At 35.5% G+C, this 13,119-nt stretch overlaps 2 protein-coding genes across 16 annotated transcripts in view; both read right to left on the reverse strand.

Annotated features, from left to right (window-relative positions):
* Window positions 1–620: 620 nt before the first annotated feature.
* laptm4a (lysosomal protein transmembrane 4 alpha) lies at window positions 621–5,977 on the reverse strand. Its single transcript, XM_051873968.1, has 7 exons — window positions 5,721–5,977; window positions 4,553–4,673; window positions 4,273–4,349; window positions 3,451–3,573; window positions 3,262–3,357; window positions 3,060–3,158; window positions 621–1,765 (listed from the first exon to the last, which is right to left on the reverse strand). The coding sequence occupies exons 1-7, from the start codon at window positions 5,844–5,846 to the stop codon at window positions 1,691–1,693; spliced, it is 717 nt and encodes a 238-aa protein (XP_051729928.1). The 5' UTR covers window positions 5,847–5,977; the 3' UTR covers window positions 621–1,690.
* Window positions 5,978–7,449: 1,472 nt separating this feature from the next.
* mark3b (MAP/microtubule affinity-regulating kinase 3b) overlaps window positions 7,450–13,119 on the reverse strand; it is a 70,163-nt gene continuing 64,493 nt past the window's right edge. For 8 of the 15 annotated variants that reach the window (XM_051873956.1, XM_051873965.1, XM_051873960.1 and 5 more), the window contains 2 exons: window positions 11,640–11,684; window positions 7,450–8,923 (listed from right to left, as the gene is read on the reverse strand). In XM_051873956.1, coding sequence (XP_051729916.1) covers window positions 8,578–8,923; window positions 11,640–11,684 — 391 coding nt within the window. In that variant the 3' untranslated portion in view covers window positions 7,450–8,577. The remainder of the gene's footprint in view (window positions 8,924–11,639; window positions 11,685–13,119) is intronic. The other 7 variants (XM_051873966.1, XM_051873967.1, XM_051873963.1 and 4 more) reach the window with 1 other exon arrangement.

A 13,119-nucleotide genomic window follows, 5' to 3' on the forward strand; every position in this document is an offset into this window, starting at 1 on the left:
ATAAGAAATTCTGTCCATTTTATTACAAAATTCAAAAAATAAACCGTTTTGGCGCTCTTTAATGTGGCGTGACGAATCGCTGTATCGCCTCATTTCAAGATGAGCGGCAGCGCGAAGCGCACGTAAATCCCCTCCGCTTTAATACAACTTAGCGCTAAATAAACATGAATGAACATCTGAAGGTAAAGACAGAGTACAACTTACCGAAATCAGTATCATGTCTCGTGTAATCACTCAATCAGTATTTCAACCGCGGAAAGACGTCAGTATAACAGCTTGTAAACAATGTCACGTAACGTCACACTTACCTCAGGAAAACCATATTAAGTGACCAAAAACTCCCTTGAGTGTAATTTAAGTGTTTGTTAATTTTAATCTTCAATAATAACCAAACTGACTCCCATGTATAGTTTACAGCATTAGTTGATAGATTTTTTTTCTTTGAGAAAATTTGTCATGTACTGTACACCTGATATATATCCAAAATAAGTGATATTGAATCGCAAGCTTGTGAATTGAAATCGAATTGAATCATGAAATTTGTCAATACCCAGCCCTACTGATTAGGCTAATACTAATGAACCAAATGTTCACTGTGGGAAAAAAAGTCTGATGGCAGATTCAATGTTTTAAAATGTTTATTGAAGTAATTAGATTACAGAACATATACAAGAAAAGAAACAGACCACAAAATAAAATAACATGCATCCATTGATTTATACAGCACTAGCAGTTTCCTTTTTTAACTCTATATCATTGTCAATCATGTGAGGAAAGTTTCCTCTTGTGTGTTAACCAGAATTTCCCAGCAGTTACAATGACAACGGATCACTGTGACAGCTGCTAACATGATGGTGCACAATGGTTCAATGGATGGAAAACACACACACACACACACGCACACACACACACACACTAATTATTTAAACAAGATAAAAAGTGCTTTGAGCTCTTTCACTTTTGAAAGAATGAAAGTCCTAAGTCCACTACTAAAGTACACAATGGAAAAAATATATATTTTAACCATCACACTGGATTGTCTAAACATATTTTTAATCTAGCAAAACAGATTTATTAGCCAAGGGTGGTGATTTTAAATGCAAGTGCCCACTCAAGTTGTAGGGCAATGTTGATTTTCACAATACATCCTCTAGTAAGACATCAGGAACAAAATATAGCATTGAAAAGCATGGAAAAATAAACATCTCAAGATGGCAGGTAAAGTGAAAGCTTTCATTGGTAAAAACATCACGCGACAGATTATCTGCTCCATCTCAGAATCATTTCATTAGTAATTGACTATGAATTAACTATATAATTCTGTCATAAGCACAATTTATTGCAGAGCCCGAGTCATGATGTCCACAAAAGAGAATGGCATTTCATATCTCAGATACAACACTAAGTAATTAAAAATAAATCCTGCCACAACCGATCTCTTCCCCAACACCGTACCGCTTCAACTGTTTTCTTATAGTTTTACAAAAATAGATCTGCAGTGACGAGCTGTTACGAGAGTCATGCGAAAGAAATAGTCATGGGTAAGTCTATGCGAATATGTAAGCTGCTGATGTGATGAGTGGATGCTGGGAGTCTAAACGCCCTCCATGTGTTGGAATGGAAGGCAGGATCAAAAGGCAAAGATGGGTGTCTGCACTGGCTTTTACTGACGAAAACCAGTTGGGGGAATTCAAGCTGGCATGTAAGGAGGAGGTGGCTCCTTCGCTGGCATTGTCATGGCCATTTCATAGGTGGGAAGGATGTACTATGATAAAAAGAATACAACATTAAAATAAAGCCAGTCTGAAGTCATTTACCTGAACAAAACAACACAGCACACTGTCCTTTGGTAACAACAAGCAAAAAACTATACAGCTGCCAGTCTGTTAAGGAGTCTAGAAAAAAACATTGCTTGAAAGCTCTTTCAGAGGGAAAGAGCGCCATCTACTGTCACAGTGTGTAATGGTGTATTTAAAGGGGCTACATTGTTACTAATGAGAGAGGTTATTAGGATGCTCTCCTTTTTAAGAATGAAAGACCAACAAAAGAGAAATCACTGTACAGAGCAGTATTATTATTAACTTAAACTATTAAAATTGTTTTTGGTAATTGAAATAAAATATACATATCAGATGAAAAACTTACATGAAAATTAGAAATGTTGCCTTGACAACTAAGTGAAATAAGTACTAAAATTACTGAACCTAAAACTGAAATAAAAATATATTAAAGCTATATATAAATAAATAAATAAACTAATAAAAATGACAAAAGCTGAATGAAAATGAAAACTAAAAATATATTTAAAAAAAGCTAATTCAAAATATTATATAAATGCAGTTTATATACTGTACAAATTATTATTTATATAGCAGATAAACAATACTAAAACAACACAGATATTAAAGTTTTGCATTCAAAAGATAATATTCTAATAAACAAGAACAAAATGCTGTTAATGAAATGGCAAAATTGACAGAAAAAAGCGGAATTTGTTTACAGAGAGGATTGGATTGCAAAAAAGTGGGCATTATATGTGACCCTGGACCACAAAACCAGTCATAAGGGTCAATTTTTTAAAATTGAAATTTAATGAATAAATAAGCTTTCCATTGATGTATGTTTTTTTTTTTTTTAGCATAGGACAATATTTGGTGGAGATACAACTATTTGAAAATCTTGAATCTGAGGGTGCAAAAAAATCTAAATATTGAGAAAATCGCCTTTAAAGTTGTCTAAATGAAGTCCTTAGCAATGCATATCCACTCACAAAAATGAACATGATCTTTAATTAATATCCTAATGATTTTTGGCATAAAAGAAAAATAGATAATTTTGACCCATACAATGTATTGTTGGTATAGTATATACGTGTATATATATATAAAATATATAAATATATAAATTTACATTGTTCTTTATGTATTATAATTTATATTGTGCTGCTGTAATATGTGAATTTCCCCTTTGAGGGATCAATAAAGTATCTAATCTAATATCATCTACTGAACTCAAAGTAGCCTAGGTTCAGACTGAGAACCGTGTTAAGATAGACATACCTGAGGTGGGGTCTCAAAAGCAGGATAAACGGCAATCTCTGGAGTGTTCCTGTTGTTTATGTACTTATAGCAGTTCCACACACAGTTGATCAAATAGGCCTGAAAAAACAAAACACATTAGTAGTCTCTGTAATCTGGATCTTATAAATAAAATATGTACAGATTCAGTGTTGGAAACATCAGGCGAGGATCATATATCTACCTTGAGGACGATGAGAATGGCAAAGAAGATCAGCACAAACAGCAGGAGACAGCTGGAGTCCAGAGAGAGCAGGTTGTCTTTGTAGGGGAAGTCCGGCTAAAAGAGACAGAGATTTTAGGTTAAACATTTTTAAATTAACTTCTAGTGTCAGAGGCTCGTGAGAGACAGGGCAGTAGAGGGCAGACTGACCAGCTGGTCCAGGTAGTCCTTGATTCTGGGCAGGTACGTGAGGGAGCTGATGGCCACCAGGCAGCTCAGTGCAAAGTCAAACAGCTGGTAGCAAAAGAACGGGATGAGCCAGCCATCACGATTCTGTGAGAGAGGAGAAAATAACAGTCATAGTCATAAGGTGGGCTTTTTTCCTCTTACGTTTTTAGACTGTTTCCTCACCGTTTTAATGCTGATGCAAACCTGTAAAACTCCAGGGAATAATGAATCATCCAGTTTTGAGCAAATAAAAGGAGCTGTGCTGAATAACTAAGTTCTGAGAATGCCTATTATGGAAAGGGAGCTATTAGCAGATCTGACAAGGACGTGACTCTACCGGAACAGCATTTCACTGCCTATAATGTCTAAAATTTGCGGTCAGAGGATACTCAGGGTCTAAAACACGGTTAAAGCTCAATGTTCACTCGAGGTAATAAGCTCAGGTATGGCAAATGTGCACTGACTGCAGTGAACTCATGATTTCATAGCAGAAACTACTATACAAACAAACGTTCACAGATCCAACCTGTTTTTTAAAGATGACATCAAGCAAGACTGTGAAGTACAGACGAACACAATGGTGAAATGCATTATTCTCACAATACATTAACCCATCAAACTTACTCCGCATCGACAGTGATAATGGAGGAAATTTAGTGTATTGCCTTTAAAATTCAGAGAATGTTTACTATGTTTAACTCCCTAGTATATGTGCATCATGACATCTCTTTTAACAGCGCCAAAGAATATATTTTATTTTGCTCAACATCAAATATTAAAGGCATACTAATCATATAAACTTACAGTAATGGCTCCATACACCATCATGGCACTAATGGTGAGCATCAGGAGAGAGATGGCAAAGCCCACGCAGGCATTCTCTACAGGGGTAAAAGACATGTTGTATATAAATAGAAGAAATATAAAAATTTTTTACAAAATACAAACAAATAATTAGATTTTATAACTTTACATTTAAATACAAATAAATACTTAAATATAAATACGTGGCACAAAAAAATACAGCATTACACAATACTGTATTTGTATTACGGCATTTAATGACTTAAATTTCATAACATACCTGACATCCTGTCTGAGGCAAAGTAATGCTCGATAACCTCATACTGCAGGTCAACAGTTGGGACATTCTCAGGGTGAGTTACTGCCACAGTTAACAGAATACCCATCAACAGGTTTACCACCTTTGGACAGAGATTATATTAGCAAAGAAAGTACTGATGACGTAGATAGTAAGACATAACATTGAAATCAAAAATGACAGCGAGTCTAATATGACAGAAAGTCAGATGATTCACTGTCATGTTACTTCCTGTATATTTGGTAATTGTTATTCAACAAGAAAAAGAGGCCAAGGTCTTGAAACATATGCCTTGCACTTTTTACTAATAATATATGTATAACTTAAAAAAAAAAAAAAAAAAATATTAATGTTATGTTATATATATATATATATATATATATATATATATATGTTATATTAAAAACCAGTCAATCTTCAATAAAAACCTTTGGTCTGTTTTTTTTCTGGAAACACCCAGACTTTGACACAATGACTTACAATGACATTTACCACTGACAGTGGCAGAACGATTTTTCTTTTTCATCAACAGTACCATTTTTAACCAAAAGTATTCATAAACTTGCCAAGCAACACTTCATTATCGTTTATTAGTTTTGTTTGTTTACAATCTACTTGACACCCAACATACAATATAGAGCTATTTGAAACAAAAATTAAATAACTTACCCTCTTATATATAATAGCTATATAATTATAAATAATTTACTTTAAACACATTTAGTGTAAATGATCAACGCACAGAATTTCAAACCAATGACAGTGAAGTAAATGCAACCTCAGGCCTCAGCTAGCGGTTAGCTTGTTAGCTATCTACAAATATAATATAAATTAACACTTAAATATTATCTCCACATCACATTGTCCTACTTCAATATACAGGTAAGATCCTTATGATTTGTTTAATAAAAACTCAATACTTCTAATTCCGTTTACGTGTCTTGTTTGTTGATAGTTCCAATTCAAAACACTGAGTTAGCCTAGCAGTCGTAAACATCGAGCTAAAATGGTTGAGCCAGCCAAAAACATCCACACAGTCGCACTTTAAAACACAGACACGCCTCTAAAAGACGGGGGGATAACTACTGATATATTTCAGTTGTGTTAAAATCTACAAGACGACGTTTAATGAGTGTTTTAAGCTTCGTACCATGTACCAGGTACCCAGGATAATGGTTCCAGTCCGCACGTGACAGCAGCCGCAGCAGCGCGCGCTGTACAGTCGCTCTCGAGACGGTTTGAAACGCATGTCGTTCTCGGTGCTTTGAAGAAACATCGAGAAAAAGAAACGAGATGAGTCTCCTCTGTCAAAAACAGCAGCTACAACAACAACGCTCGATCCTTCTGGCAAAACTCCCCCTGATGGGTGAGAAACAATGGGGGCGTGGTCACAACCATAGCGATGCTCGATTCGAATCGTTCTTTTGAGTAGAATCTTTTTAACACATCGGTTGAATAGGTTCACAAGAGAGGGTTGAAGTGTTTAGTCTGACTGAGCAATTAATTCAGCATTCGGACTGAAATGCTGAATCGAACTGAACGATATTTACCGAAACGAGCGTTTCTCGAGTTAACAACTCATTGAACCGAGAACCGACTCTGTCGAACATATGAACAGAGGACTTCCGACAGTTTTATTAAAACACTTTACATAGTAGTGATTTTAATAAATAACATAAAACTTAATAATAAAAACGCTTGTCTGTCAGGACGCCCTTGACGTAATACGCCATGATGTAAATGAATTCATTTTGAACAGGTTCTTTGAAATGAACTGTTCATTTGAACCGATTCGCGAAAAGGAATCACTCGTAGAAAATGGGGCGTGGCTAGTCGGATCATGGATGGAAATGTCAGAGTTTAATCACACGACTGCGTTATAATTACAACTGTATTCGTGGATCGCACAGGCAGGGGAATGATGATCTGCATGAGTTCACTCAACTGTAGACAGATGCATGGATGTTCAGGGCTCTATGCTTTTCTGGGAAAAGCGTTGATGAGTTTGAAGAGCTGTTATATAATAGATAAGATGCTGGAAATTATATAAGGAATCAGGTGATATATGAGGAGACAGGCAGCTTGCAAAGATATGTGTGACAGACTAACATAATCTTCAAAAATAGCAATTTATTATTTTTTTGCCCTAGACAGATTTATACACCTATTCCTGTGTTTCCAAATATATTTTGGAGAATATAACTAATAATAATATAAAGTTTGGACACATTTGACTGCATTGTTGATCTTTTAAATTATTTGTTTGGCATATAAATTGTGCCTACTTGCCTACACATGAATATCTTTACAAAAGATCCAGCTTTGAAACAAGATGTCGATTTTAATGAATTTATTGCAGCATTCATTTGAATCCATGAGCTCATTTTTACAGTAGCCAAGTTGCAATTTAGAGCTATGGGATTCTTGCAAATTCTCTGTAAATGACAACCTTGCTGACCTGTGGTTGAGGTAATTATCATCTATTTTCCAGAAATAGACTTGCTTGAGACCTTAAACAAAGACCCAGATCCAGACCAAGACTTTATGCTTGGAAACTGTGAGTAATAAGATCCAGATTAAGGCCACAACATCATGACTTAAATGTTTTAAATCACAGGACATTTCACTTCCAATAAAACCTCCTAAATATGACTGCATTTAAAGGGCAATAGAGGACCAAGTATGCAATGACCGTCATGGTTTTGGGGTTTATCATGTAGAGGTAGTCTTTGGTTATGTTTTTGGTTATATATTTATGTAGTCATTGAGCCGTTAAAAGAAATGAAATGTTCCACCTGTGATTTCACTGATAATTAACATTTATATGTCTGAATTGAGCCTTGTAAAACCAGTCCAACAAAAGCCACTCTGCAAATCACTGATTTTCAGTTGTTTTAATGGAGACACTGATTAACCTTATTCTGTGATGGGTTACATTAATTTCCATAGTTTCCGACTCACAGCCAGTCTTAGAAAAGAAAAAGAAAAAGTTTATCAATATGCTGTTGCTGCAAAACTAAGGTACATTATTTACATTCCAAAAAACAAACAGAAACATTGAAACAAAATAATAATAACAACAGTGCCGATGGTTCTTGGGGATGGGAGTGAATACTGAAGCCTAGAAATGGCAAGTTAAAGTTCTGAACTGGACCGTGTCCCAGAATGATTCAGCACATCTGACTCTATGGTGCACCCTGGGGGCCGGAGCCAAAGCAAAGACATTACAACAACACCTGAGAGCGTTTCGTCATCGCCTCAGACGTTTAAAAAAACACTTTGTTAATACTTTAACGGACCAGGAAGGAAAACATTCCCGATCTCGTTCTTGACGTTCCATTGCAGTAGCCCGTCGATCCTGACCCACAGTGGAGGCCATCTTCAGCCATGTGTAGCACTAGAAAACAGGTGGGAATATCCTGAAGCGGGATGTGGGTTGAGGAGGAAAAAATGGTTGGAAAAGCGGAGGAATGGATGAATAGCACATGTGGTGCTTTTGAGGGAAAATGTGCAAATAAGTTTCTTATCTAAATCAACATTAACCATTTGTTTTGGCAATCAAGAAGGATATTGGGAGGAGGGCCGGAAAGATAAAGAGAAATACTGGAGCGATTAACCATCCCTCTTCTGTCTGTCTGGTTAGAATACATGTTTTCAGTCACGGCTGTTAATCTTTTGGCCCCACGGGGCACCTACTGCAGTAGTGCATAAACAAACCGAAAGAAAAGAAAAGAAATAAAACTGTCATTTTGTTTTCCTACAGTTTGAAATAATAATACACAATAACAATAACAACAATAATAATATTAATAATGCTTCAAAGATGCAGGAAATTATTGCCTAAGGCATGATTCTATACAATATCTTCAGTACATACTTTGTAAGTGTTTGAGGAAAACAATCCTTGTATCTGCTACTTGTTCAAAAAGAATGTACAGCTTGATTACTCTAGTTTTGTGCCTTAGTCCTTTTTGCTGCCTTTTCACATTTTCAACTTTTTTTTTCCCTTACAGCTTTAGTTCGTTGGCAATTTTTGAGGCGATGTTTTTGAAAGCGATGGATGTTCCTGATATCCGCTTGAAGCGGACGCCGTTTAGCGAGAGGCGGGGCAGTTTGCACACCTCCATCTCCCATTGGACCAAGCTCTCGGCGTGGCCGTCGCCGTGGACGCATAGAAGCAGGAAGCGCTCACGCTGCTCGTAATCGCAGTTGTTGGCGTCCAGGACTTTGCGGATCTCACGCATCATCTCTGTGGGCTCCATGGAGGAGGTGGTCTTCATGCTCCAGGTGAAGCGTAGCGAGCGGGGTTTGGCGTCTTTATGTTCTTCTTTCTGCTCCCCAGACACATTTCGACTGCAGGAGAGAAGAGAGAACAATCAGAGAAATATGCATTTGGTTGGTCTGTGAATGTATGTAGATGTGTGTGTGAAAATGACAACATTAAAGGGATAGTTCACACAAAAATGAAAATTCTGTCATTAATTACTTACCCTCATGTCCTTCCAAACCCGTAAGACCTTCGTTCATCTTTGGAACGCAAATTAAAGATATTTTTGATGAAATCTGAGAGCTTTCTGTCCCTCCATAGAAAGCAATTTAATTACCACTTTCAAGGCCCAGAAAGGTAGTAAAGACATCGTTAAAACAGTCAATACTGAGCCGGCGTTCTGACGTAGAACCTGGAAGTGCTGCACTGTGTTTACAACATAAACAGCGTAGGATAATGACAGGGAAGAGATGAAATTGTTATTTTTTAAAGTTATTTTTGTTTTGAAAAGTATTCTTGTCGCTTCATGAAATTAAAGTTGAACCATTGTAGTCACATTGACTATTTTAACGATGTCTTTAGTAACTTTCTGGACCTTGAAAGTGGTAATTAAATTGCTGTCTATGGAGGCATCAGAGAGGCATCAAAAATATCTTAATTTGTGCTCCGAAGATGAACGAAGGTCTTACAGGTTTGGAGCGACATGAGGGTGAGTAATTAATGACAGAATTTTTATTTTTGGGTGAACTAACCCTTTAAGGCCAGAGACGTATGCAAGTAGACAAACGCACATGTGAATGCTTGGCTAATGCACTGATCCCTTTGCAGGGAATTTTTAGTTTTCACTAGTTTTTTTGTATTTTGATTGTTAATTTCAGTTTCATTTTAATCATTTATAGTTTTCATTTTTGTTTGTTCATTTGAAAAATGTTAATGTATTTTAAATGTACAGTTACAGTTTTATTTAGTTTACAATCATCTACACTAGTTTATTTCTTGAAGAAATAAATATTTTTCAGTAAGGATACACTGAAGTGCTTAAAAGTGACATTAAAGACAATGTTACAAAAGATTTCAACTTCAAGTAAATGCTGTTTTTTGAACTTTCGATGGCAGAAAATCAGCATATTAGAATAGTTTCTAAAGGATCGTTATGTAATCAGATTACTTTTTTCAAGTAACGAGTAAAGCATTACTTTTAAAGTAGTTAAAGTAGTAGTTACTTTTTCAAATAAGTAACGCAAGTTATAGAAAGAATAAAAACAGTGAAATGCAAACTCAGAATATTACTCAAACCTGCAATGATTAAATATGTTAAATAACACAAATATACTTTATGTATTTAATCTCACTTTATTAACCAGTGTCTTTGCTGCTGACCTTTGATGAACCAATTGTTCTCTTTCAATCCAGAATAGCAGCACAGCTGAAAGGTTTGTTTGAGCTGCGCCCTCTACTGTACAGGCGTGAATTTTTCTTCATTTACTTCAGCCTGAGGCTTATTCATTTTACTTTTGGTGTTGAAGGGCCTTTACATTTGGCAAAATAATTTTTGTTATTGAAAACCAGTCCAGGTGAGAAAAAGTAATACAAAAGTAAAGTTACTTTCCATGAAAAGTAACTTAGTTACTTTTTTTAGGGAGTAATGCAATATTGTAACACACTACTTTTAAAAGTAAATTTCTCCAACACTGGGATCATGTGACACTGACAACTGGAGTAATGATGCTGAAAATTCAGCTTTGCCATTACAGGAATAAATTATATTTTAAAATATTTTACATGGTAATAATATTTTACAATATGTTTTTACTGTATTTTTAATCAAATAAATGCATTTCTTTTTTTTTTAATTAATGGAAAAAATATTGCTTTTTTTTTGTGTGCATTCTTGCATTACAGTGGCTATAACAATCTGACAGTTTATGTCAATTCCTGCCATTTTGTTAAGAATGCCAATGAGAATATAATGTACTTGTGTTGCATTACAAAATGTATTTGGTCACTTTTTGAAACAACGGCATTAAAGCTGAGATTGCGCAGCGCAGCGCAGCGAGATTGCGCAGCGTGCGTAGTGTTTGCGTTCACATACGTTTCAGGCCTTCAGGTGAAGATACTGGTGTGTGTACATAAACATAACAAAAACAAGTTCCTGTACAAATTTTCACTGTTTTCAGTAACAACACGTCATGCACTGAACCACTCGGGTGCATGTGACATGCAGTGAACACAAAAATAACCATGCAGAGATACAGAAGCAGTGCAGTGAGCAACTCAAGGGTGCAAAAATAAGGATATAAAGGAAAAAATATGCATTTAACTGGTCACATTTCCAAGCTCAGATCCACAAAATCCACTATAGGATGCTATATAGTGTTAGTATATAGTGATATCTCTAAATATGAGCAACATTGCTATGACCTTAGCAAACAGCCCTAATAATCCAGTTGTACTTCCTTTTTCTTGCCACAAGGGGGCAGAGCAATATAACTATCTGCCAATGCAACCAAATGCTTATTGACTGTGTGACATCAGAATATATTGATATTCACAGAACAGATTTTGAGTTTATTGGTTCTTTTGAGACTCACATAAGCTTCACTGGTTAAACTCAATGCACTCGATCTTAGGGAATTCTTAGGGAAGTCAGATGCTAGTGTTTGTAGAGAATTAATGAACATAATGGGGTTAAGTCTGTGGAATAATGTCAGGCTTTAACTGGACTAAATCTCCAGAACGCAAACAAAAAATGGGAAATGATGGTGTAAATTCAGAACTGTAAAACCAGATGTCCTGTCTCACCTTGAGTCCTCATACCTCCCATTTCTATCGCATTCTGCCGGCACTCTTTAAAGACCAGGATGAAAAAGAGAAAAATAGTTTAGAGGCAAGAAAATCTGAGACTCACTGATAAAGGAAAGAAAGATAAGAAAACAATAGCATTTCAGACATCCTAGGAGAAAAGAGAGATAGAAAACCAAAGACAGTAAGGAGAAAACGCCACCAACAGATACAATTTCCTGTGTAAGTGGAGAGGAATATTGGACATGCACTTAAAGTTGACCTTCGTGGACAGATAGAGGGTATTACAGATACCCTTCCTGTACCCTATGATTCAACTTCCTGTTCTAAATAGTTTCCATGCAGTAGACACAACTGAACTCATTCTGCCTGGAAAGAAAGATTTAAAAGAAAGGGGTTTCTCGCAATTAATTTAAAAAAAATGCACAATTGCTTAAAAGAGAAAATGTGGGGCAGAGTGGGGTAAGATGTGCCAATTTTTTCTCAAGCTCTCTTCAAGGCAGGGAGAAATGAGACTGCTGTGAAATTAATATCGCTAATTATTAATATTTAATATTCATTATTTTTTAGCATATTAATGAATATTTCAGGATATCTGCTCTCAACTGAAATGAGAATAAAGCTGAAAGCTGCCGCTGGCACAACTTACCTCAACCACATGACACACTTTACTTTTTGGGAAAGTTGCTTTTTATTTAATAATTCATCACCAACATGTACACTACCGTTCAAAAATTTGGGGTCAGTATTATTATTATTATAATTATTATTTTTAAATTAATACTTTCATTCAGCAAGGATGCATTAAATTGATCAAAATTGACAGTAAAGACATTTATAATGTTACAAAAGATTTTAATTTCAAATAAATGCACCAAATCTGCATATTAGAATGATTTCTGAAGGATCATGTGACACTGAAGACTGGAGTAATGATGCTGAAAATTCAGCTTTGATCACATGAATATATTTAAATAAAAAAACTTATTTTAAATTGTAATAATATTTTACAATATTACAGTTTTTACTGTATATTAAAAAAAATACAGACTTGGTGAGCATAAGCAACTTCGTTCAAAAATATTTAAAAATCTTACCGACCTCAAACTTTTGAATGGTATGTGATATATCAGTTTAGATATGGACAAATTTGTTTTAAACATGCACAAATTATTATTATTTTTTTTTAGAATAAAAATGCTTATTTTCTCATAGGCATCTGTATATGATGGGCTGTTTCTAAATGTATGGTGACACTGACACATCTGAACCCTCTCTTTTTTTTATGACATTAATACTACATAATACAAAACACATTAAATACAGATATATTCAGTTATAAGAGGACATTTATAATCCATTCTACAGAGTAGAACATGAAAAAGAGATTAGGAGAGGTCATGCAGCGGCCTGGGCAGTGTGCAGCAGAGGACGGTGGCTGAGAAGTACTCGTATGGGGCAACAATTAGAGGTAAACTGT

The sequence above is a fragment of the Ctenopharyngodon idella genome, chromosome 20, assembly GCF_019924925.1.
Source record: "Ctenopharyngodon idella isolate HZGC_01 chromosome 20, HZGC01, whole genome shotgun sequence".
NCBI classification, from domain to species: domain Eukaryota; kingdom Metazoa; phylum Chordata; class Actinopteri; order Cypriniformes; family Xenocyprididae; genus Ctenopharyngodon; species Ctenopharyngodon idella.

Coding starts and splice junctions, on each gene's coding strand:
- laptm4a (XM_051873968.1), bottom strand. CDS start 5,846: ATGTTTCTTCAAAGCACCGAGAACGACATGCGTTTCAAACCGTCTCGA. Junction 4,350..4,552: donor TGCCTCAGACAGGATGTCAG/GTATGTTATGAA, acceptor TTACCCCTGTAG/AGAATGCCTGCGTGGGCTTT. Junction 3,358..3,450: donor AGGACTACCTGGACCAGCTG/GTCAGTCTGCCC, acceptor TGTCTCTTTTAG/CCGGACTTCCCCTACAAAGA.